Below are 26,898 nucleotides of genomic sequence, written 5' to 3'. Positions count from 1 at the left end.
GCACTCTCTCACATGGCAGGCCTCTGGGATTCCAGTCTGTGTGCCTGTAGCCATTCTTCAGGCCTCACCATCCTGGGCCTCTAGGCTCCTGACTATTCCACCCACCCTCCTTCACTTTCTCGGCGACGCTCCCAGCTTGCCCAAGCACTCACAGGTGGTAGCAGCAGCACATAATCACCGGTGCTCCAGACAAAACTGTGACCTCCCGACTGTCAATAAATGTTGTGACTGGAGTGGGGAAAGGACGTGTTCAAGGTGAGTGAGCACGCAATAATTATTTATACAGAGAGAGCAGAGGTAGTAGCATCCTATATGAAATGGGTGGAAATGGGGGAAATTACTCTTTCATTCGTTTTTGTTCCCTCCCCCCCGAATCTCTTTAGTGGGATATTTACAACAGCAGCCATTAACCCTAGAGGGAAGTACAACATGATTATTATATGTTTTAATAATTATAGTACTGCTGTGCCTGTGTCGAAGTTTTATAGATTAAGCTTTTGTTTTTTATAATTTTGTGAAGTTTCACCATCCATCCATGTCGCAGCATAGCACTCAATTACGAACCTTTAACTTGCTTTATGGGACACCGCATTATCGCATCAGTTTATTGAAATGCAGCCTAATCTCAAGCATACTAATGTAGACTTACTTACACATGAGTTTAAAGAAACACCACTCGACTAGCAGGTGGCTTGACAATACAAGGCAGCAAATTCGACATTCCAGTGCTTTGAGTCTCCGCCACAGGGCATATTTTTCCACAGAAATTGTACAAAGTCCATAGGGGAAAACGGAAATGCTAATTTGTGACTATTTATAAACATCTCTAAAATGAGTTCCCACATTTTAGAATTAGCCTGGGTGAGTGATGTCTGTGTGAGTGCAGGTTGAGCAGTGTGCCTGTGTGAGTCTAGGGTGAGTGATGTCTGTGATTGTCCAGGTTGAGCAGTGTGCCTGTGTGAGTCCAGGGTGAGTGATGTCTGTGTGAGTGCAGGTTGAGCAGTGTGCCTGTGTGAGTCCAGGGTGAGTGATGTCTGTGAGAGTGCAGGTTGAGTAGTGTGCCTGTGTGAGTCCAGGGTGAGTGATGTCTGTGTGAGTCCAGGGTGAGTGACGTCTGTGAGAGTGCAGGGTGAGCAGTGTGCCTGTGTGAGTCCAGGGTATGTGATGTCTGTGTGAGTCCAGGGTGAGTGATGTCTGTGAGAGTGCAGGGTGAGCAGTGTGCCTGTGTGAGTCCAGGGTGAGTGACGTCTGTGTGAGTGCAGGGTGAGCAGTTTGCCTGTGTGAGTCCAGGGTTAGTGATGTCCGTGTGAGGCCAGGGTGAGTGATGTGGATGGGTGAATGCTGGCTTAGTGATGTGTCAGGGAAGGGTGAGTAATGGGTCTATGAGTGCAGGGTGACTGTGCCTATATGAATGCAGGGAGAGAGATGTATCTGTGCAAGTGTAAAGAGACTTGTCTGGCTACTCCCAGAGATGTATTCGCCAAGCCACCTCTTTCTCAAATGTACTTGAGAATGCACCATTTGCCCACTTTTTTCAAAATGTTCTCGTGGGAGAAGCCCTGACTCCCCATAGGTGGTTCGGCCTCACTCGCTGCGCTGTGCTCGCTCGCAACAGTGCAGTATTTACGCCTCACCACTTTCAAATGTCACCAGCCGCCACTGCTGTTGTGTTATAAAGTGTAAAAGGGGGAGATGTGGTTTTGCGGTCTAGTGCCGCGAGCCCCGGCGATATCCGGCTGCGGCCATGTTTGCATTGGCGCGCCGATCGCGGGAACGCAAGCAGCCCGATCCGGCGCTTCCTGGGGTACAGAAAGTAAAATATGTTAAAAACGGAATAAAACCCCATATACCCACTAATAAGTGTCCTGGCATTATTCTAATGGAAAGGTATGGACAGCGACATTATATAAGGGACTGTTTCCACTGATTGGGGATGTTTTTATAACATGAAGATGCAGATTTAACTTCAGTCTAGAATAGATTCCATGACCAGTGTTGCCGCAGGTGAGCTCTGGAGGAGGGAATGGGAAGAGCGCCTCCCCCATACCTTTAATCAAATGCTGCAACAATTACAGAGCGTGACGTCACGCTCTCTCTCTCTTTCTCTCTCTTTAAGTCTTGGAAGAAACAGCGCCGTCTTCATCCGTTAGTAAACAGTTTAGCCATCTTGGATAGGACATTTCATCAGAGAATTGTAAAGAACAGCAACTAAAAAAAACACAAGAGCAAAAGCCTATACAAAACGTCAATATCCTGAAGTTATTTCTGTAAGAGTATAAACATTTTGTGTAACTGTAGTAAAACAAATTATATTTCTCAAATTTCCTCATAAACTATTTTCATTAACAAAAATCAAAAGTAGACTTTCACTTTCTGATATATACATACATATTTACTGAAACCTGCCCTTTTTTCTCGAAAGTGATTGATCGTAGATGCGTTTTTACATTTCAATATGGCCACCACGTTTGATGAAAAGGTGACCGCTTCAGTCGTGTCCTATTTCTATTTCACAAGTAAAACAGACCGGCCGGTTGCCCGCACGCCGCAGTCTCCCAAATCTGACAGTTCTACATCGACCAGCATCTCTCTGTCCAATAATCGACTGCGGTGGGCGGGGCTGTTGAGTGCCGGAAAATACGCGTTGACGTAGGTGTCGCACAGCAGCAGCTGTTGAGTTTGGGAAGTGGAGATGGTGCTGATTAAGGAATTGTGAGTCCCTTTCGTTGCTGTAAAGTGCTGAAACCTGGGGTGCAAGAAGGTCTTGTGGGACTATAGAATATGCCAAGGGTGGTATGTGCTGGGCGTTTTGGGGTTTATTGATAGTGTGGTGACCTTGCACATAGCCTCTGCGGATTGTAATGTGCTTCTTCATCAGTATATATATATATATATTTATATAAACCTAGCTATTTACTCAGCATGATGTTAACGTAAGTGCAGATTTTGTTTTGAAGCGTACAAACTGTGTTATGGTGCAGTGAAAGACGCCTGTCATTATCAGTTGGCCATGGTTTTATTTCGTCTGGAGGACTGTGATGACGGCCTGTGGCCAGCATACACTGAAAGTAAATCAGTTCTGTTATGTGTGTAACTGCTTTGCTCGTAGACATATTGTAGAGTGCATTGCCCCAGCTCTGCCCCATTTGCATCGGATCTACCTTGCGTGGCTATGTCCCATGTGCAGTGTCGTTGTTATGCTTGCAGGCTTCTCCCCGCTATACATAGCTAAGGTGTCCTGTTAATAATTTGCAGGTAAATGGAGAAGCTATCCCTCTTAATTAGTTAAGGAGGTTTGCACATTGGAAAGCCCTGTTATCGCTTAGACTATTGCCTCGATTCTGTTGGGAGCGCATTGGCGCTACACAGCTACGCTTTCTCTACGCGGGAATTCTTGCTCAAGCTCTGATCTGATGTGATGCTCGGGGTATCTTCTGAAGGTGCAAGTGCAACCCCAAGTCTCCCCTTGTGTATTGGGCCTAATTAAGACGGCTATGTTCTAGATATATTCCATTTGGAGTGGGCTTCACTCCTACAATGTGGGCTAAGCCTTTTCTGGTCTATTCTGGAAGTTGAAAATGTGTCACCCGTATCAAAATTTCCTCTCTATGAATGAAACCACATGGCCTTAAAAACTGATTAAAAAAAACCCCGGTTTGTTACTCCTGTAGTGGAATGTAGTGCTCCCTTGCAAGCACTGTAAAATTCACTTTTAATATTAGGGATTTGTACATAGAAATGGTAGAAATATGGTGGGCAGGCAGTAAGGATAGCACATGCAATTCGTCCCCCTTTTTAACTGTTTATCAGACTCCTATTCCGCAACCCTATTTTATTGTAAAACACTACTAACAACCATCACATGTAAATAAATATGCATCATAAAACTGAAAATTCTGACCAGCAACACGTTGTAGTACTCATTTCCCAGTCATATCCTTAAGTACTATGAAATGTTCTATTGCACCCCTGGCCTCTTGAGTAGCCATTATAAGATTGCCTCCAGCCTATAGTTAAGAAAGCTATGCACTAGTTTTTTCTTTTGCCTAATGCTGTTTTGTAAAATATGTGGGTCTGTTTTTTAGATTTCTTGGCAGTTGGTGGTTGGACAGTAGGTTAGGACACTTTGCAGGGGAGGGTTTTTAGTTACCATTGGTAATTATGAATGCATGGTCATGTCGGGTCTATGAACATTCCAATATTGTATCCCTAGGCTGCTACAATAATTATTGTAACATTCTCTTTTTATTGGATACAATACCTGCATTCGTTTTCATCTGTTTGACTGGCAAATGTTGTACATGACTATCCGTGATTGGATTTAAAAATAGTTTATTTTGTGCTTTGCAGTGCAAGGTGAAGCAAAGGGTCATGCAAGAAATGTTGCTTTTGAGACCTGTACAGCAAGGCTTGATCTATGTCTACAACATCCGTCCTAGTTCCTGATCTTTAGTGCAAGAAAATAATGTCTTTCAAGGAACAATAAACAAAAGAATTTTGTTTGCGCTGTTCTTCATACTGCCCCTCCCATAACAGCGGCAGTCCTTCTCCTTCTCGTAGTGATTTACACAACAGTACAGGTTCCAACAGCATTCGGCACATGTAAAGCTACCCGTTTGTACCACCTTGTGCTTACATATTTTTCAAATTGCAGTGTAACATTAACACAGGTGGCATTTATAGAACATTAGTAAGCAAAAGGTAACGCAAGTTCAAGAGCATGCACTTTATCCTTTTTCATTTTAAATAATCTCTCACACTTGAAGTGATAAATTAGACTACTGACCACGTATCTATGGCTGTTGCATACTCTTCTCTTAAACACATTCTCTGATAAGTTGGTCATGCTTTTTGTGTTGGGTTCATGCACAATTACATTTTCAAGCCTCTTTAACAATTTTTCATTTCTGCTACAAATATCGAAAAGATTGAAGGGACCCCAGTTGACATAGCACACTTAGTGCAAGTATTATTTGTTTTCAGGTAGGTCTTTAAATACCTTGTCACTTCCTCAACATCCTTTTGGTATGGGCCTATTCTTCTTGTCTATGGCCACTAGCACACTTCGATCACTTCGATAAACTTGTTTGTTCCACCTCTTTCCTAAGTGACCTGCAGGAGCTTCTTGTGTTATTTTATTACATATTCATATGGCCCACTGTTTGGGACCATTCTATCTTGTCAAAAGTCAATCTTTTACAAGCCCATAAATATGCTTCCATGTGTGGTTATAACTGAAAAGCCTCCAATATAGTTACTTCAGCTAGACATTCATTATTTACATAATACTTTAAGCACAGAAGGTTTATTTGTTTTGCCTGTCTATTGTTTGACAGTTAACTGCTGTACACAAGCCCCTAAAGTATCCCCTTCTTCTTTGCATGTTTTTAGCTTATGCTGTAGGTTACTTTTAAAAACAAGCTTTGGCAAATCCAACAGTTGCATCCTATTTTTAATCAATCCTTACCAAATGCAGTAGATCAGACTTGTAAATGAAAGACAGAGCAGTCAACTTGTCTTCGTACAAAATAGCCTTCCAACGTGATTTAGGTGGAGAAGTGTGGCTCAATGGTTAGAGCGGTGGACCCAGATGCAGAAGTCTTAGCCCGGGACCAGGGTTCAATTCCCGCCTCAACGGGTCTTCGGCTCAATTTCCTCAGACCTGATAATTCTCGCCTCGGTGCCTATTCTAATCATGAGTCCCACTCTGCAACTTTGGGCAATAGCTTGCTTAATCTCCACAACGCCCCCAACAACGCTAGGATGCCTGGCCTCACCTTGGGGGTGCCCAGGAGTGGGCACTTCACAGGGAAAGGCCAGGAAGGGTTCCTTAGCGGTATTCGTACAAGCGCCGAGATGCCTCCGGGTAGTCGTGCAGTACCATTGGCAGTTACTATAGGTCCTTGGACTTATAAAACTAATTTTTTCTGCGACAAGCTCCCTGGAATTGTCCTCATTTTCTTTAGGGAAGCAGGGTGTGGTAACCTAGGCTGTTACTATTGCTAAAATCTATAGCTAATACTAGGCTTTTTTATGTAGAAACCAGAAAGTGGGGAATGGAGAGAAAATGACAGAGCATGGCATAGCGAATGAGGAAGTGAGGTGGAACAACTACATATACTCCCATCTGCTAAAAGTAAAATGGTACAGCAATGTGCAGAAAGGAAAATCACTCTTTGACTCCAGTAGTGGAGGGATATTTTGTGTTCTTGCCACTGTAATTGCTTACTTACTTATTTTCACAGTAAGTTAGCAGTGCAGTTAGAGTGCAAAGAACCATATAAATGTTAGCAAATGTTAACAAATTTGTAGTTTCCAGTTGCTGCCCTATGACCTTCCCATGGAATTCCAGTTTCCAATCCCCTTACTAAGCTTATACTTATTTAAAAATAGAGTCCTTGCAGATTGTCTTCATTAGTAAGTTTCCATCTGTGTCTTAAATTATCTACAAATCCTGGTGCTTCGAACATTTTGGGCCCTTCCTTGTTGCGGGGACTTGGCACACCCACACAAGTAATGTAAATGTAAATGTATAGGCATTTATATAGCGCACTACATACTCGGAGGGTCCCAAGGCGCTTCGACCGCTGCAAAACCCTTCCTGGCTTCCCTGAGAGATGGTCCCTTAATGGGTATCTCCAGGGTGAGACCAGGCATCCCCGGCGGTCTGGTGGGGCCGTTAGTGAAGATGAGGCAAGCTAATGCCCAGAGTTGCCGAGTGTGATCGCTGATCAGAGTGGGCACCGAGGCGAGAGAATTATCGATTCCGCTGACCCTGGTCCAGAAACCTGCCGCGCCGGGAATCGAACCCTGGTCCCGGGCCGTCCTCTGCTCTCGGGTCTGCCGCCTCTAACCAGCATTTTTATCGGAAGATCTGGGGGGAACACTGGGGTAGGAAATTTGTGCCAACCCGGTGATCCCACAACATTCCTCACACAGAAATGTAAGGACATTTTAAATTTTTAGCTAAATTTGAGATTTGCAAGGCATTCTGGGTAAGAAAATTAAATTGGGGTTTCTTGTTCGCTACACCTCCCTAGAATCCCCTTAGTGCCTATTTCTCAGAAATGTCTGAGTTAGGTAGGTTTCCTTAGATGGCTGCGGAACTTGGGACAAAAAATGCAGGTGCCCCCCTTTCAAAAAGATAGTTTTGTAATAGATACGTTTGATGTCTGCACAATACTTTTTGGGCTCTTCCCTGTCATGGGCACTTGACCCATCCACACAAGTGAGGTAGCATTTTTATCGGAAGACCTAGGGGAACGCTGGGTGGTAGGAAATTTGTGCAGGTCCGGTGGTCCACAACTGTTTCACTCAGAAGTTTAAGGAAAACATATGTTTTTGTCAACCAAATTTACAAGGGCTTCTGGGTACGTAAACCTTGTGGGATCCACACAAGATAAACACATATTATTTCTTTAGCGACCAGTTTTCAAAGAGAGTATGCACTGACGGGGAAAAAGCAAAAAGCACCAAAACATTATTGAACACAGCCATACTGGTTGGATATGTAAATGTTTTATAAACACTTTAGTCACCAACAACCTTACGAAATAAAATCTCAGTCATTGTTAATAATTTCAACATTAGACAAAGAACCACTGACTTGCAGCTCGTGAGCTGTAAAGCCATGTTAAGGCACCAACCCAATTACATTCCATTCACACACGTTTCATGTGTCATTCACAGTAAACGAGTCACACTGCCAGCTGCGGGCCCAACACATTACAACACTTACATTTACAAACAGTGCCATTCAAGGGCCTATCACTCTCATATGCCAACATGACTAACTCGCCAATCACACCACCAAGCATCAAAACATCAGACAACTGACAAATACACCTCAAGGAAGTCAATTCACATAGTAACTACGAGCCACCAACACACCGTCAGTTCAAGCACACCACCACCCAAGCGCTAGACTACACACATCGCCTATCAAGCACCAGGCCACGCACACCACCTGCAATGCGCCAGTCCATGCACACCATCACCCAAATACCTGTCCACACGCACGGCCAGGCAAGCGCCTGTCCACACGCACTGCCAGGCAAGCGCCTGTCCACACGCACTGCCAGGCAAGCGCCTGTCCACACGCACTGCCAGGCAAGCGCCTGTCCACACGCACTGCCAGGCAAGCACCTGTCCACACGCACTGCCAGGCAAGCGCCAGTCCATACGCACTGCCAGGCAAGAGCTAATCTACATACACCACCGGCCAAAAGTCAGTCCACACACACCGCCAGCCAAGCACCAGCTCTCACACACTGCTAAGCGCCAGTTTACACAGTCTACTAGCCAAATGCTAGTACACGCAGACCATCAGCCAAACTCCAGTTCACACAAATACAGAAACTTTTCCTAGTGTTTAATGGTTTTCTGTCTCCCATGGGGACTGATGGGCCTAAAAATATGGACAATCTTCTCCCATGGGGGCAGAAATAAGCCCAAACATTGCCCAAATAAAACGGGAGCGATCCTTGCCAAAGGGGCAGCACACAGAATTCTGTCCCCAAGGGGGACAAAAACATCCAAACTACATGCCCAAACCAAAGGGGAACGTCCCTTGCCAAAGGGGCCACTCCCCTTATTGTACAAACAATTATTCCTGGTGTCTAGAGGGTTTCTGTCTCCCTTGGGGGCAGAGCAACCTAAAAATATGTCAGATCTGCTCCCAAGGGAGACAGGAAACAGGCAAAATATTTTTGCGGCCCACACATGAATGTCCAGCAGGAATGCACTGCAAGGAGATACCGAGGAAATGAATAACTTTTCTTTCCCTCAGTGCCTCACTGCCCGTCCAGTGGGCCCTGGTGTCTTTTGATGACCTTGGCGGACGGCGCGCATGCTGATGTCATCAGATCGCTGAAGGGCAGGCTCTGGGATGGAGGCGGAAGCATTTCCGCTGCCACATCTGCTGAAGGCATATTGTGGTGGGGTCCTTGGGGAGTGCGCTAGCGCTCCCAACATGGGTGGATGTGAGGTCAACTTGGCGCTGTTCTCAGGACTGAGAAAGAGGTACAGATTTTAGCCTGGTCCTCTTTGAAGGAGGACAGGAGAGTGCTAGGTGACATAAGATTGAATACGAGTGTGTGGTCTTTGTGCCCTCAGTCATAAATACAGAAACCACCTCTAATGTATCAAGCTTCAAGTTTTTTTAGTGGTTTTCTGTGGTAGATTATCAGTCTAAAAGGTATATCCATACCTTCTACTAGCAATATCTGCACTTTTACACAGTTAGACTGATATGACTATCTTTGGAAACAATGCTTGTTTATTTTGTTTTGTATGGTCCGTTGATCATAGATATCCTACTGAAACTAATGGTGTGGAACTATAGCAAGGTCCTCAACTACACTGACCGGTTCAAGTATTGCTGTGGAATCTTGTTCGTATTTTGGTCTGTCTTTGATATTCATGTACTTCTGCTCTGGAACCTATCTCTATTTGTTCTGTGTAGTCATCCCATAACCAGCACCATTATCCACTTCCTCTGAACAAGATGCTTTCCGTTTCTTTGTATGAATTGTATGTGAAGATAGTAACATGGAACATTTTTATTTTGTATATATTTGTGTTATTTGGAGCATTTCTTAGCATTGCATTAGCCTGACAGGTTGTTTAGCTCTTGCAGTTTATCTGAATTGTGCAGACGGACATGAGCCCATACAGACCCCATTGAAGTAACTGACTACCAACAGAGGAAGTGCGTTCAGCACTAGTCTGTCTTGAAAGTGTTTTCGATTTTATAGCATGGAACGGAGACTACCATTGTGCAATATCCTTTATTGCTTCCACTCGCAGCAGCAAAGCAAATAACAAAATTTGTAACATTAGTAGAATTCTAAGAATTAAAAAAAAAAAGAACATGCAGGTCCCTTCCTTCGTTGTTTCTGCTGCTCAAAAGATAAACAACGTCTAAATTTTAAGTTAAATAATTAAAAAATGTCTTTGAGGAGTGAAGCAATTAAGGAATACTTTGAGATACTGAGTGTGTTAGATTAGTTAATTTCTTTAGTGAATTTAGGTTTATAGTTACGAGCAGTTAGTTTTGCTAAGAATGTTTACCATTGTTGGACTTCAAAATTGACTTAAAATTATTCTTTTCTAAGGCAGTTGTCCTCTGCTTATGAGTTTTGTTGATTGGGGTTAAGGTGAAATGTTTATGTTGTCTTTTGAAATGGATGTGAACGTGTCAACAGCACAAGTGGGAGGTTCGAGCTTTCACATCGATGATCTTCAAAAGACACATAGATCGCACAAGATGAAGCAATCTGAGTTTTTCACAACAGCTGTGATTGTTGAGGAAAGCTTATTGGGAGCCACAAGCGCGTTGTCTGCATGGCATCAGTCCTGCATGGCGGCAGTGTTTCTTAATTGGCATAACAAAGTGGCTGGTTTGGGAGAAGCCATTTGGAGAGATTCAGCTACAATTTGTTTAAGTGATAATGTGCTGATACGAGGCCTATGTGTTTTGGCTAGGCACAATTATAGAAGTAATAACTGTGGGTCCCTGAGAAAGGAGAGATGATCAGCAGATGCTAAAATTGAGCGTACGTTTTATCTGCTTTTTATTCAGAACAAGATGTTGTGGTTGTGAGCCACATAGGAATATTAGAGGAGGCACATAAGTACTCAACATCCAAACTAGTAGAACTTTTCGTAGATTATCTATTGAATGTCTACATGATTAAACATCTATGTCCCTAGAATAGACACAATCTCCTTCTGTTACCCAAATGAGTAAGTTATTGGTTAAGAAGAGAGATTCCAAATGAGTTGAGATCATGGTTATGATCTGAATGCCCAAGACCTACTTTGCCACCAACCCTCTTTGACCTTAGATTTAAACGCTAAGGTTTTGGTGTTTATAAGTAAAGGGAGAATGGGTCTGGATAGAAGCTTGGGGTCTTGTCAGGACCGACTGTTGGATGTGTTTGTGCTTTTAGAAAAACATATTGATTTAGCAGATGCCTATGTGAATGATAAAACCTGAGGAGACAGAGAACTTACGCCATTGGTTCTAACATGTGATATGTTTTTGTGTAAATACTAACAGTGCTCTTTCAAATGAAGGAAGAGCATTCTTCTGAAAATTGACCTTAAGTTAGGTGAACTGGTGAGCAAATAGGGGATACTTCTCCACAGAGTTGTCTTTGTGGTAATAACGTATTAAAGAGAAGGTACACATTGTGAGAGCCTTTAGTTCTATTCAGAAACCCTTGAGGGACATTAAAGGTATATTCAGCAATAGGATTTTTGCTAGGACCAGGAGAACAAGGGGTCAGTTTCCAGGCCAAGGCCAGGGCATTACTAGATATTTTGTTTTTGTGGCCCATGGCTCATGGACCCCTACCCAAAATCTCCTTGCGAATTCCACCTATTTAGATGTGGATCTACTCAAACGTTTTTACATCCTTCCCTCATCTATGAAAAAAACAATGAACAACTCACGGGAACCATTGGGAACTTAACAATAGTTTGGGAAAGTGACCTGGGCATAATGGAAGACGATGACTGAACAGAGGCTAAACAGAGCCCTAGGAAGGTTGCAATGCGAGCGCGATTTCGCCTTATACAGTTACAAATGCTTCATAGATCATACACCTCAAGGGCAATTCTATTCCGAATGGGCTGCAGCAACACTGACCTATGTACCCAGGGCTGTGGGGAAACGGGCACATTTTTCTACACGCTATGGGCCTGCCCTAGTATTCAACAGTATTGGGAGAAGACCATACGAGTAATGACTGAAGTAGTTGGCCAAGAGGTCCCAAGGGAGGCCCGATGGTACATACTCTGTGTGGAAGATGAAGATAGATGGCCTAAATACACAACACTATGAAACAAGATAGCTGACCTGGTAGCCAAGCGTGGGGGGCCACTTAACCACCTGGGGTTACTAAATGGAAGGAGGACCTCGACTGGTGCTAGGTGGCTGAAAAAGTGGTGTACTAAAACACTGGATGACAAAAGAAGTGGGATAAAAGCTGGGGCAGATGGTTGACCTATAGCACTGCGATTCAGGTGATCGTCGAAGCATTGATGGGGGAACACCAATCCAGTAAGGCTCCATAAGATACTTCTATAGGATGAAGAAATAGGCTCAGGGGAAATTTAAACTTTAGCTATTCGTGACAAGAATCTGTTGAACCACGTTTATTGTGCAATAAAGACTTAAAGTGTAACGGTTATGAATACCCCTAAAATGATGATACTCAACTTATGATTGAACACCTGTTGTGCCAAGCTTATGTTCAATAAAGAGTAAAAAAAACGTTTTTCCAACAAAAACAAAACTGTCAGTGAAGAGAATTTATGGGAAAAAGATATCGGCAGGGAGCATCAGGGGAAGTTTCTATTTATACCCTTCACCTACCCCTACACATTTTGTTGGCAGAGAAGTCCAATTTTATGGAATATGTCAGGCGATATTACAAGACGCATGGGTTTTAAAAACAGCCACTGGATACAGAATAGATTGTCTAGGCCAATGATATCAGGACTTGGTCCCAAGAAAGATTGTGTTCGCACATAAGGAAAGAATCTTAGTGGACAAAGAGGTAGATGATTTTCTAGTGTAAGAAACAATTACCAAAGTAGTGGATGGTACTGTAGGTTTTGTAAGCAACATGTTTTTGTTGGAAAAGAAAGCGAAGGGAATGCACCCATTTCGAAATTTCATTGTGCTGAATGATTGGGTTGTTTAATGCCATTTCGAGATCGGGAAGTTCATATTTTAAAGGCTATCTTATAAATGAATGATTTGATAACGGGGTTAGATATGAACGATGCTTATATGACCATTCCAACCACTGAAATTTTGTGGATGTTCAAGAGTCTTCCATTTGGTCTGTCTTAGGCACCTTAGTATTTTACCAAGGATTTGTATCTAGTAGATTCTTGGCTACGATTCAGGGGTGTAAGGTTGATAATTTGTGTGGACGATATATTAATTACGGGACAGGACAACAAGATTTTGGAATCCAAACTGACAGTATGACTTTTTATAGTCTCCTAATTTTGTTGACTACAGGAATGAAGTTGTGTTTGATACCGAATCAAAAGACTCAGTTCCTTGGTTTTGTGGTTCAAACAGTAAAAGTGGATCAAATAGATTGGGGAAGGAGATCCGAAGAACTTCAGATTTGGAGGATATTTTTTTCAAAATGTTTTGTCAAAGATTGTTGTCACTAACATTTCAGGCAGGGCTTAGATGGGCTCTTTATTTTCAAATTTGACTGAGAATAAAGAACTCCTTTAAGGAAGGGAAGGAGGAAGTCTGAGAAGATAAAATTGAGTTAGGAGATAAGGGAGGAGTGGCAGTGGTGGCTCAAGCATGGGAACTTGGATGTGAGGCTTGTAATGACTGAGCAATTTTTGGTGAAGACCCAGGTATTGTGAGAGTCAGATGTCAGCTTGGAAGGTTAGATTTGCCACAAAGAACGTAAATCTCTCCAGATCAGCTATAGCTGCAGGTCAACAGTTAGTGAATTAAATGTCAGTAGGTCAGGACTTGGTGGTAAGGAATGTCTTAAGAAGCATGAGGGCGATGAAACCCCTCAGATGCAAAACATTTGTCATTGTGGGATATGAGCATGGTGTTGAATTTTGTTGAAACAAGGGATGACAGCAAGTGATTGGATTTGAAAAGATTCTCATGGAAGATGACCATGCTACTCTGTTTAGTCTCCTAGGTGCACGTCTAATTCGAAAGCATTGGATGTAAGCAGCCAGAAGGGGTCAGTTTTTATATAAAAAGAACTAAGACACATTCTAAAACAATGTTTTATTGTTACTTTCAAGATAACTAGAGACTTTGTGTGGTCAGATCAAAACTGTATGAGAAAACAACGGTGGTATTTAGAGGTATTGGAAGTTCTCAGTTGTTAATCTCTTACAAGCACCCTCACAGTCCAGTGCCTGCCCCGACTCTTGCGAGATGGGTAAGAAATGTTATGAAAGAGGCTCGTGAGAAAGATAGTAATTTTGGGGAATAGTCTGTAATGAGAGCTCTGATTCCAAAGCTTTTGTCCTTGGGGTTAGTTTGCAAGATAATTTACGATCTGCGTGTATGGTTAATGAGCCTGTGTTCAGAAGTTTTAAATCAGTGATAAATGCAATGGGTAATGTTTTTGACTTGCATATTAACCTCGATGTCTTCCATAATATGTAGATGTTTGACACCCAGGTAGGCTAAAAAATCTGGATTTATTAAAGACACCACAGAGGCTAAGATTACCTCACCATTATGATCTGCCCTGATGGTAAATTTGTTTTTAATTTCAGATTTAGATGAAATGAATCTTCATATGTGGATCGAAATGGAGACGCTTGTAGATCATCTTTGTAATTCTCAAAAAACTTATGTTGGTTATATTTGTGACGTTACCTTATTCGCAGAATTTAACAGAAGAAAAGACCTGCACATTGTTTTAAAAAAAATGATTTCGAAGAAGTTTACTAAGGTTCCACATTCTTTCTTTTGTTGCTGCTGTAAGGGGGAACAGTAAAGAATATTGCATAATTGTTAGCCTCTTATGTTTTTAATAAGAGTTTCTGTCCAACTGACTGCAACATTTAAATGGCGTGCATCAATTACACATAAAAAAGGAAATAATTGATGTTTTATTTTTAGTATTTAGTTTCATTTTGAGGATTTTTTGACCCACTTGGTGGACAACAGTGGTGTGGTGCATTTCGTTTCAAACTTGGATTCGTTCACAAAGGGGCAAATATATTTTTTATTTCTGCTTTGCTGATTTCTGCATTAAATCGTGCAGGCTGCTTGAACATTTCGTTGTAATATTCCAGGCTGGCATTATCTGTTATGGCGGGACGTTAATTCACTTTCATTTTCACGATAAAAAAGGCATGTGGGTATTATTCTCATTTTACATAAGAAATGAATATTTAGGATTGCAGTGTGGAAATATGCTGAGCTTGTAATAAGAAATCCATATCTAAAAGGCTTGCATAAGCAGCTCTTTCTTATCTTTCTCTCCCGGTCAACTGCCATACATTGTCCGCTGCAAGTAACAGTTACCGTTGTTTTTCAAAGATTCGAAGATAGCCGGCACAGTTTCAGCTCATTCATCCTGATATTACTTTTGACGTAGCCTGAACTTGTTTTTGCTGAAATGAAAGGGGATTTGTGTAGAAGTGTGGATAATGTGGCTGTCTACATGGATCTAGATGTTCCTACTTTTTGTTTTGTGCGTGTAAGCACACAATGGGAGAACAAGCTGCAGTCTTTAATTGTCCCACACAGCTTTTCTCCAAGGCTTTTACTTTATACTTGCTCCACGTGGAACTCCTGCTAATCCCTGGTCAGGTCATCGAATCAGATACAGATTTCTTTTTAGATTTTTATTTTTATTTTATTATATTTCTTTAATCATTTTCAACAAACAATATAACAGTGCAGTTATGTCCACTCCTTGGTAACACATACAATATCTTTCACTTTGGTCGCAGGGGCGGTGCATCCATTGGGGGCGATGGGGCGGTGCCCCCCCCCCCAGCTGCGCCTGCAGCTCCCCGCGGCATCTCTGAACTTAAGTAAAAGGTCTCCGTTTACTTAAGTTCAAAGACGCAGAGGGAGAACTGACAATGCATGTCAGTCAGCATGACGTCGGACCGCCCACCCGCTTCAGAGTCTGAAGGGGGTGTGCGGTCCGACGTCATGTTGACTGACATGCATTGTCTGACCGGGGGCAGCAGGCAGCAGCACAAGAGCGCATGACTGGTGAAGGTCGGCAAATTCTTCCGCCGTGCCCAGTCAAGCTCACTAGTGTCTGCTCTGGCTGGCGCATGCCCATTAGGAGAGCGAGGGTTGAGCAAATGCTCAACCCTTGGTCTCCTAGTGGGCAGGCGGGCGGCGAGTAACTCTGCTCTCTGCTCTAAGCCAATGTTGGTGCTGCTGGAGCAGTGCCAGTCGTGAAGGCGCCATGGGGATCAGAGGTGGCGCGGACCGGCTGTCAGGTAAGTTTTATTTTTATTTTAATTGCCCGGCCCCCACGCAGGGTGGTGTGTGCTGGGGTACGTGTCTCTTTTGTTCACCGGGATGTGCTCGTCAAAGTGTTTGGGGGTCAATATCATGTTGCTTGAATTAGGAAGGAAAACAAGACTAATAAAACAGTTATACGGCGATTCTCTATCAGAGATTTCTCATTAAACCCAGTTGGTCTAAGGGAGTGTCTAAATTGTATTTATATAGCGCTTACTAATCCTGGCGAGCCGTCAACGCATTTTACAGCGCTAGCATGCTATTCAGGAACCCGAATTTAGTGGTCAGTCTAGCCAATAAGGGGCACTTTAAAGGTAGTCCCAGGCTTTGAAAAATACGTGGAAATTGTTGGTTTTCTAGGGTTTTCGCTGAAAAGCTGCCCCTCCCCTGAAAGTATGAATCAATGTAGTGTCGACCACAGCTGGGGGCAAACCTTGACTCGGTTAAGAGCCCCCCTATCAGGCTGCTCTCTCGTTAAAAGAAGGCTTGACCCTTTTCAGAAGGGAGCTGTTCCTTGCTGCAACCGGGCATGTTATCGGTGCACTCCGAGCACACAAGTCAGGTGACGACAGAAGCACTCCTGCTCGGCTGTTCACAGACAAGTAATTCTAGGAGTTTGTGTTAGGCATGCTGGTGGCGGCGGAGCAGTGTCTTTCTCAAAACAAGCTTATTTGCTGAGGGAATATCTTCAAATGGCTGCCATTTGGTTTGAGTTTCTTTGGATATTTGTGACTGGTCGTTGTTTTATTGCAACGCCACTGCAGGGCATGTCATGTGTTTGAAGTTGGTTGGGGATGAGTGTGATAGCTGCAGGTGTTCACTGGTTTCTTGAAGACTTTCCTTGGATACGTTTCTGTTTGGCTTCTCCTGCCTGTATGGTCTTCCTGCCTGTATTGCATTCACCCATCCCTGCGTAGTACACCTCAGATCTCAAGTGGTAGCTGCAGGGATAAGCAGAGTGTGGACAGGGTCTTGGGTTTGTTTTCATATAATGACGAGTGACGACCTTCTCTTGCGTCTTCAAATGAAGGCATGGAGTCCATGAAAAGCAAGTTCAGACAATCTTTGAACTCGCTAACCTCACCATGATTGAACGCCTGTCTTGGCTGTGCGCGAGTTGAAATGGCTTCGAGGTGCGCATTAGCACTCTGAAATGAGCAGGCAGGCAGTGTTTAGAAGTGCGAGGCAGCAGGTCTTCACTTCACATGAGCCCGTGGCAACTTAACAAGCGAAGGGCAGGGCGGTGTGTCAGTATTTAAAGACTTCTAGGTGTCTAGAGCACACTCCTGCCCAATACCTCGTTTTAAAGTGAGAACTTGGTTAGATGTCTCTAGTAGGTGTTTTCCTTTGAAGCAAAGTCCTTGCTATAAAGAGATGTGCGCTGCTTGGCATGCTTTCTACAAGCGCTGTTCTCTGCCTGCTTCTGGGTGGGCTGCTGCGCTTGGCTGTGACGGTCAGTGAATTAGTTGTGCTTTAAACCTGTCTGGGCTTATGTTACCTTTTCTGTTAGTCTTCAGTTGTGTGTTCAATTTCCCAAAGTGCACGACCTCTGAGGAACAATGCTGCTGTTGCTGCTGCATTAGACTCTGTGCTTCCAGATTCACTGCACAGATACACCCATGAGCACTGGCAATGCTCCAGTTTCCCCTTGCTTATGGCGGATGTGCGTTTGGACGCGTATGGCGGACGTATGGATCAATGATTGTGAGCCGCTCTCCGTTGTTTAATGCGACAACATTCAGACACGATTTTTGAGTTTCGTGTAAACTGCAGGCACACTTCAACCAGTTGTGAAGGGGGGATAGATAGTAAAACGGGCCCCGGCATCAACGTGACTGCAATTTAACTGTACTCCGGGCTACTGGAATGATATATAACTGGCCCTTTTCTGCATGATTATGGATTCATCACGTAATGCAGAATCTTTTACACAACTAGTAGACTTCTCCCAAAAAAAAATATTTTTAGCGCAAACTGATTAAAGGTTATTATGCCCAATGGCAGACTCTTTGCAAGTGTTAACTGATGTCCTTTCAGCTGGTGGCTGATTGCAGTGTTCAGGTGTTAAACTGGTACTAGTGAGGTGCAATTTTGTCCTGCCCGTATTTCTACGTGCAGAAATGACAATCCTTATACAAACTGATGGTCTTCCCCGTTAGTACATGAAGGAGAGCATATTCTTCCAAAGTGATTGCTGCATGCAGTGCAAGACACTGGGCAAGCATACCTTTTAAAGGGCTAAAGTTGTCATGCAGAACAATTTACATATTACAGTAACTGTTGAACAAATGAATGCAAGAAGATACAGGGCAGTTTTTAATGTGTTTAATATTTCAAGACTATACGTTCCCACTGCTTAATAAGCCTTGCTCTATCGCTGCATTCATTTGCTTTAAAATGCACCATTTGCCAATCCTTTTTTAAATTTCTTTCTCACAAGAGGGACTCTCCATAGACCCCAGGTTTGTCCATTGAACTTTTTCACATTGCTAACTAGTGTTTTCTATTGGAAAGGGTAGAGCCAAAGCAGTCTTGCTTAGTACCCTAGCCCTCTTTAGAAGTCAGGCTTGCTTGGCAACCCAGAAATTCTCTGAAATAATGTATGAGTTTTGCAACGGCCAGGGAAGTTACTTCAGCCCATCGACAAGGCTCATCCTCCCCTTCACGCGACAGAGCAAACCGCTGGCGCGTCCCACTAATTTCTCCCTATTACGGGAGCTTGTTCTCTGATTACCAGCAAAACACGGAACTAAGTACCCTGATTGCTCCGATGCACGGGCTATCATGGCTTGTAATATTTAGGCATTATTTTGTCCTGATGATGATCCCTCTGATTCTTTAATGGGATCGAAACGCCGTCGACCTCTTAAAACACCATATACTGTGAAATGTGTAACTTCTATGTTAGGCTAGTAATGGTGTTCAATTGAATTTCTGTTATTGTGTAACCTACAGAAATCTACAGCTTGTGCCTAAACTCTGCTCTATCTCCTGACTACTTTCTTCACTATGCCAATTTGTATACGTTTGGGTACAGGCTTGTGCCCTTCTCTATGGAATTGTTGAAGGTATCTTTTTTAAAACATTTTCTTGTCTAAGTAAAAATCCTCAGGCAAATCCAGACCATATAGTAGAATCGGCCCCTGGTTGTCAGGATCTCTGGCACTGTATATATTTCGGGGTGAGGTAAGTCTAGTGGACATAGTTAAATTGTGTTTACTGAAATCCCTGGTTCTGCAAAACTGTGTGACCTGTCCTATAATATTCTGCCACTGTTTGTCAAGAATTTCATAACCTAGATCTGTTTCCCTTGTTGCTTTGGGTATTGGACAAGCAGTGAAAATCTGTGCATTAAGTAAGTTGTATCGAGTCATAATGACTCTTCGTACCGTAGCGTGAGATAGGTCCCTTTGAATGCAGGATGACGTTTGCAGTTCTGTCTGTCCCGGTCACCATTGGGACCTAACTGCGTGTATTATTGCAGTGTATGAAATGAAATGGCCTGCAGCTATGCCGAATGCCTTGAAACGCACGCAATTCCATTGGTGTATAGGTTTCAGCGGGGCATATTTTATGTCAGTCATAGCCCCAGGATCTAGTGGTGGGGCATATGTGGGTGAGGATCTGCTCATGTGTAGGTATTTCAGCCAGAATTTTCTCGCTGTTTTCATTAGGGGGATATAATTGTCTGCACTTCCGGTTGGGGGTCATTATCCATGCCAAGATCTATTTTTGTTTGAAAATTTCTTTCATTTCAGCTCTTTCTGAACAAGGCCCCTTGCTCAGCCATCGCAGGGGCCATTGTAATTATGCAACAATCAGTGGCACCTTGGCCACCTTGTAGTGGGCCTTGTATCTTATATAATGCAGCTTGTTTTCTTCCATTCCTCATGTTAAGTCTGATAGTACTCCACTTAGAAACTTGAAGAAACAGCTGAGGAGTACTGGCAGTGCAGCAAAAAAAAAAAAATAGCCTGGAGAGTAGCTGCATTTTGGCTATTTCCACCTGGCCCATTAGGGTAAGTGGGTGTTAGACCTGACATCATTGGCTTGAGTCTCTCCTCCATTTTTTCTGTTTGCCTCCACTGTTTTACGATGTTTTGCTGGTATATGCTTTGGGCGCGGTGTCACTGCTGATCAGTGCCTCAGCGCAAGTGCTCCCTATGTTAAATTGATGTATCTATTGTATTCATGTTTGGCTTATTTGGTTTACTGTCAGACCCTAGTCTAGTGCACCAGGAGTGCCGGGGCTTGTAAATACAAATGCCGCTCGTGGGCTTGCAGCACGTGTTGTGCCACCCACAGGAGCGGCCTCGTAAAAGAATGTCTACGGGTCGTTCATTGCGAGACCCACGTGCAGCCTAGTGCTGTCACGCAGGCTGCGCAAGTATACCTACTTGCCAGCCCCTTGAACCTTCCCTTGACTTCATGTTAGTCACCCCTATGGTAGGCCCGCGGGCAGGGTGCAATGTAAGTATAAGGTAGGACACGCCTGACCAAGTTGGCATGTCCTGATAGTCAAGTACAGCCATCTTCGTTCTTCACTATTGCGAGGTAGCCTGCTCTCCATTAGTTAGAATGGGCCGCCGGGATTATTAATGCTATGACCCTAGCTGGCTCGGGGAGCATGGTGCAATGTCGAGTTTGGTATCCCTGAACTCTGGGTTTAATTACGCATCCGTTGGTGTGGATGGTTTTTGGACTCTGGGTTTGAAAATAGCACTTTTAGAAAGTGTCTATTTTCTTGTCTAACCATTTCTGGTTTCTGCTGGTCTTGCGTGTGTGTGACAGGAGCTGGGTGGCTCCACAGGTCTGGATGAGTCAGTGTGGGATGAGTGGGACATTACGTTGAGAGTAGGGGGAGAGTAGTTGTTGATAGCCTGCCTTGCCTGATACAATGCTGGCTCCACCTCCTGTCAAGCGGCTGATGGCTCTGTGCCTGCCATGGACGATCCTAGCCCCACCTCCTGCCAGGAGGCCGATAGCTCTGCTCCTGCCAGTGTCAATGCTGGCTCCACCTCCTGCTGGGCGTCTGAGGACCCAGCCCTGCTCAGTGAATAGGCCAGGTGCGTCTGCCTGGCCCCGCCCACAACAGACCCAGGATGTTGGGAAATCCCCTGCATGGACAAAGGGATCAAAGCGGAAAAGGGGTATAAGAGAAGGACCCCTGAACCAAGAATTTAGATCACTTCTGACAAGGAACCCTGTAACCAAGGACAAGAGGCCTGCTGATCTAAGGACTGCCTACCCCTTCTGCCAGTGTGCTGTTGTTGGGGGAATCCTGCAGTGCTTCTTTATTTTTGCCAAGGAACCAGGAGAGAGGAACTAGGTGTGTACCCTCACGCTTGCTAAGAAAATCTCCAAGGGCTGGAAGAGTGCCAGTCTCCTGCTGAAGTCACAGGGCTAAAAGACTTCATCTGCTAAAGTGCTACTTGCTGGAATCGTGAATCCAGCACCTCTGAAAGAACCAGCAATCTCGACGCCGACGGACGTCGCCGAATCCAGCTCGACGCAGTGGGTAACGGCCCCAGTGTCCCGCTTCCTCGACGACCGGCCGCCGGGCCCGACCGACGCCAGCAGCAACGCCAGTGAGTGGGAGTACGGCTCTAGCTCCAGAAGGACCTCGTGTCTGCACCGCTGCTTATCGCATCAACTGTGTGCCCTCTCGACGCCGTGAGCGCTGCTCACTCTGTGCAACCGCACCATCGACGACGCCTGCTGAGGCCTGATCGACACCGAAGACGCGACGCCGGATTGCTCGACGCCGCGGATCAGCGTGTGCTTCATTTTCCTAAAGGTACTGTGTTGTTGGGGGTTCGTGTGACTCCGGGCTCGACGTAGCGCTTCTCGCGGTCGACGCCGAACCTTTGTAATAACTTTGCCTCGACGTCAGGTAGCCCCCGTGTGGGTTACCTTGTTGCTAAGAACTGTATTGCCAAGAAGAAGAATTGCTTTGATACTAAAGACTTTTGTGCTAAAGAAGAAACTACCTTTGAACTATCCTTTTTCCCTTCCCAGAGTATTTATTAAGATTGTGTACATTTTTGTCGTTATTTGGTCTTATGCTAAGCCTTATATAAAAATACTTATTTTTATAATAATACTGTGTCGTGTCCATTTGTTGTGTATTCACTTTATTACTGTATGTGGTCATAATTGCTTAACACACAGCCTCTGAGATAAGCCTGTCTGCTCTGCCAAGCTACCAAGGGGGTGAGCAGGGGTTATCGAAGGGTGTGATCCCCTTGCCCTGACTAGAAAAGGTGTGTCCCTATTTGTCAGAAGTGCATACCTCTGCCAACTAGAGACAGCCGGTTCTAACAGTGGGGGAGTTGTATAAAAAGCAGTGCAATGCTTGATCGATGTGAGTGCCCTACCCAGGTTGTCGTCAATGATATTGGACATAACAAAATATATATATCTCCTCATGTGGAACAGGCCCGACTTGTTCCAGTTGACCTTAAGGCCAGACATGTCCTCATATGTCTCCAGTGTCTCCATTAGTACTGGGAGGGACTCACGTGCCTGACGTAAGTAGATTAATGCATCGTCTGCATATAAAGATATTACATGACATCTACCTGCTCGTAGGTACGAGTCTTAAGCTCTTGCAGGGTTCCTACACACTAGGGGCCCCATAGCGAAAGCAAATATCAGCAGGGTGAGAGGACAAGTGTTTCATGTCCCCAGTTGTATGTCAAGACGATCTGAGATAGACTTGGGCCTCCCTGTCTGACTGCACCAGCCCCATATTCCTTGTGACAAAGACTGGATGTAGGTAGGATGGTGGAGGATTTCCGACAGCGCTTCGGTCGGAGCTTTTTAAAACGTGTCCGTCGTTGCTGCCATCTCATACACGCCCCCCCCCCCCTACGGCCCTCACCACTTGGAATCAGTTACTGATGGAAGCAGTTCAAGAGACCAAGAAGTTCTAGGATGCAGTTTCTTCGAGCTCAGTCAGGAGACTGTGTAGCACAGTTCTTGAGCTAAAATATAACGGACTTATCTGTTTAGCTCTCCGTTTCCCAGAGGTGTAAAAAAAATCATTTCGGCAGTCAAACGTAAATAGCACTTGGGTAAATGGTTTTAGTTAGGATCTCGAATGTCCTTGCTGACTGAGTATATTTCATCCCTGTAGTAATCAGGGTCTCCACTTACTCAGAATAAAGGTAACTGGCAATTGATCTCTTATCAGTTCTGCAGCAGCTCTTTACTCTGCAGCTCTGCCAAGCATCTTGCAACGTGATTAAAACCAGAAAGCCTCCTAGATAATTAGATTATGGTATTTGTTCTTCTCTAGTTGCCATGTGTGAAAGCGTATCGGCAAATACAGAGTAGGTCTTTTGTTGGTTAAGGTGGCAAGCCAGTGACACAGGTTATAAGCTAACCCTGTTTTTTTAATGAAATGTTACAATACAGTTAGTGGCCCTGACTTTTTTCTTATTTTTAAAGGGTATGTTAAAGTCAATAGGCTCTTAGTGGTGGATCATAATTAGTCTGATTTAAACTCTACAGAGAGGCATTTTATGTGGAATCTCACATTTTTGTCAAGGGTTTGGTACGCCTACTCTTTCTGACAATCGGACATCAAAGATTTGCACTGTTTTAATTCTTGTTAGGCACTCTTAGTCAACCTAGTATGTTGCTTTGTCAAGTGTAATGTTGTTATATTACTAATTTTGGGACTGTATGCCTGATGGGAAACAGAACATCATACATCCATGCCTGATGGTTTGCCGTGTTGAAAAACCTTATCTTGAAACATTATGTCTGAGTTGGTAACCGCAATAAGCATGTTTATTTTGTCCCTGGGACAAGTAGGCAAAACTCTCTGCTACACAAACTCTTTGGCTGTCAGTTTACAGTACCACATTATGGAATAGGGAAGGACATTCTCTGCAATTAAGGTAATATTTGTTTCCATAAATTATTGTTGTTCAAACTTGTGTTTCTGGTTCATTAACGCACAGCCTTTATTATTAGGGTGAGCTCTCTAAGGAAATGCTATACGTTCTAACTGCACTACTGAGAATGATTTCAGAATAAAAATGTGGCGTCACTTTTGCAAAGTTTAACGATATGAAGCTACATATATTGCTTCAGGAATGCTCTCGGATTATATGCAGGTATTTGCAGAAGCTTGAAAACAAGATTGGTTATTCTTTTCTTTCAAAATTAAATGTTCACCAAAAATGCAATTAGGATTTCTTTTTCTAAACTGTGAAATTCTAGGTACCATTTTTTTAAAGCATCATTTAGTAAAATGTGTTGTGTGCTAGTATTTCCAAACAACATTCATAATGGAAAATCAGTGTAACTAATTTCAACCAAATGATGTGAAATATGAAAATAAACGAGCATTGGCAAAGCTAGTTGGCTGGATATTAGTGGTCGACCTTTAGGTTTTGTTAATGCGTATCTTGTTTTGACATTGTTCTCATAAAAACATATTTTTGTTAAAGCTGCCAGGCCCTTTGTATTACATTGGCAAAAATATTTTTGGGTTTTAAAAAAAACAAAAAAATAAACACACATTGCCACAGTAGTCCCTGGCACTGAACAAAACTACTTTGTATGCCGATATGCCCCCTTTTGAAAGAGCAGAATACAGTTCCTCACAGTGAAGCCAGCTGATAGGCACAGCAAGAGAATTTTAATAAAATCAAAAGGTCTTGGCTAACACCAGACTTGATTAGTAACCCAATTCTTAAAGAATGCCACAAAAGTGCACACATGGTTTAAATCATTGCATTAGTGCAGATTAACGGCTTTCATGAATTCACAAGAATTTATGGAAGTAGGCCAGGAAATCGTACTGAACTGCATTTTAGCACAAGCAAATATGCATGTATGAATTTGCTCATGCGAAAATCATTTAAGTGTTTAAAAGTTCACTTTCCTTCCTATCTCTCTTTTCCCAACCCTGGAAGAAGTTGTACTTCTGCTCTTGTCATGAGTAAATTTTCAATATTTCACAGTGTGGTAAAAGATTAGAGAAGAGCTGGTGAAAACCCGTAAAACACAAAAGTTAGGTTTGAACACACTCTAGTGCATTCCAACCCTGTAACTATTGCTTACCGCTACCTCCAGTCACAGTATGTAGATCTGTGGAAAGGTGGTAAAATAAGGGAATTGCTAGTATTCAAACCTTACTATAGTATGAGCCCTGGCATAAATAGAGAGGCTATTATCAGAGCTCTTGCAGAATGAGATTGCTGCCATAATTTGTCACCTCACTACGTCGCACCAAAGGAACAAATGATTTATGAAGCAACCTATCCACAACCCTGCCGATGAGATATTATATATATATATATATATATATATATATATATATTCATTCATTCATTCTGTTGACATCTAGGCTGTCAAAATCCGTACCTAAAAGGTCCTTAAATGTTATAATGTTGGATCTTCCACTAATGTGCCAATTAAGGTGAGGTGTATGCGTGCTCTCTGTGACTCTTAACAAAAACAAACTTATTTTATTGAGTTGTCTCAACATACATATCACATTTGCAGTCTCATGTTTTCCCTCCCTCTGCCAAGTTCCCGTAGGCTGTATCGCCGCATCCTCACTTTACACAGCCATATCCATCCATATCTTTTTCTCCAAGCATCAAAGATAACATTTTCTTCAACACCCAAAGAACCACTAGTAGCTCTGTTTGACAGGGTGAAGTGTTGTGCCGCTTACTAAAGATATTGGTGGGGATGGTTGTCGGATATCCTTGTCTGTTGTGTGTTGTGGGGGAGGGCCCTTGGCCACATGCGCCCCAATATGTATTTTGCGTATATCTCACTTATATGTGCTCATCTGATGGTTCCCCATTATCCGCCTGGAGCCTTATAAACTCCTGAGTCATTAAGAAAGGGGTGCCTGTCAGGATGTGATCCCAGGCTTCGGCGCACCTCTGGGGTTGCAGTCCCCTGTTAACCTCTTGCAGCAGTACAGCTCCCTCGTAACTGGCCCATCTACAGAGGTCTCTCTGACTTTTTGTAGATTTCTGGATGTATGTTATAGGATTTTAGTGTCTCCCTAGAAAGGATTGACCTAGCCGCTGACATACAGCATTGTCCTCTCTGTTAGGAATCAGGTCCTAAGTGCAGGTACATGATTGTGTAAAAAGTGTTTTGAATCCTGTTGTATCTCAGCACTAAATGGTAATTAAGGTAATAGAAGCGAAATTCAGTTTTATGATCGTAGACGATTCAACCGTTTTGCTTCCATTTTCAGTAACCATTTGATCCAGCTATTCAAAAAATCTAATTTGTCTAATTAGGTGTACTGGTGGTCAGCCTGTAACGTAATACAAATGGAGATTATTTATAATGAAATTGTATGCCACATTGCAGAAACTAGAAATGGTGAATATCAACAAAAACAACAAAAAGGCCTCTTGAAACCACTTTACTAATTTCCTATTGCTTTTTGGCCCAAATTGGAGGTACGTGTGGATATGTCACATGGAACCTGTGGCGGGGAGGTGGAGAGGTCGCAGGATTAACAGCAAGCACCATTTGTTTCGGTGGAGAGGTTGCAGGATTAACAGCAAGCACCATTTTATTTTACGCACACTTGCCTTTTCCAAGGCTGCCTACAGTGACTTCATGGGCTGGCACATTGCTAGCAGATGTGGGCACACACTCCTCAACTGTACATGTTTGCTTCTGCTTGTACTCTTGCTAGCTTTAACAGACACCTCTTTGAGGATGGATTTGCACTGCTAAGGGTGCCATTTTATGGGATGTGCTGTCACCAAAACTCTGTGAAAAGATGAGAATTGCACGAATTCTCAAAGTCTGTCTTTTAAACCATGCATTCTGATCTGCAGTGCCCTTGATGTGCTGTGTTCTAACTCATTTGAGCCTCTTACCTTGTACTT

The 26,898-nt window shown here is 43.4% G+C and overlaps 1 protein-coding gene across 1 annotated transcript in view; it reads left to right on the top strand.

The window, feature by feature from the left end:
- The first annotated feature begins 2,557 nt into the window (after positions 1-2,557).
- Positions 2,558-26,898, top strand: part of PITPNB (phosphatidylinositol transfer protein beta) — a 374,371-nt gene continuing 350,030 nt past the window's right edge. The window contains exon 1 of the mRNA XM_086943148.1: positions 2,558-2,712. Within this exon, the coding sequence (XP_086799274.1) occupies positions 2,693-2,712 (20 nt within the window). The 5' untranslated portion in view covers positions 2,558-2,692. The remainder of the gene's footprint in view (positions 2,713-26,898) is intronic.

The sequence above is a fragment of the Lissotriton vulgaris genome, chromosome 11 (assembly GCF_964263255.1).
Source record: "Lissotriton vulgaris chromosome 11, aLisVul1.2, whole genome shotgun sequence".
NCBI lineage: Eukaryota > Metazoa > Chordata > Amphibia > Caudata > Salamandridae > Lissotriton > Lissotriton vulgaris.
This window is presented reverse-complemented; position numbering and strand designations above follow the sequence as displayed.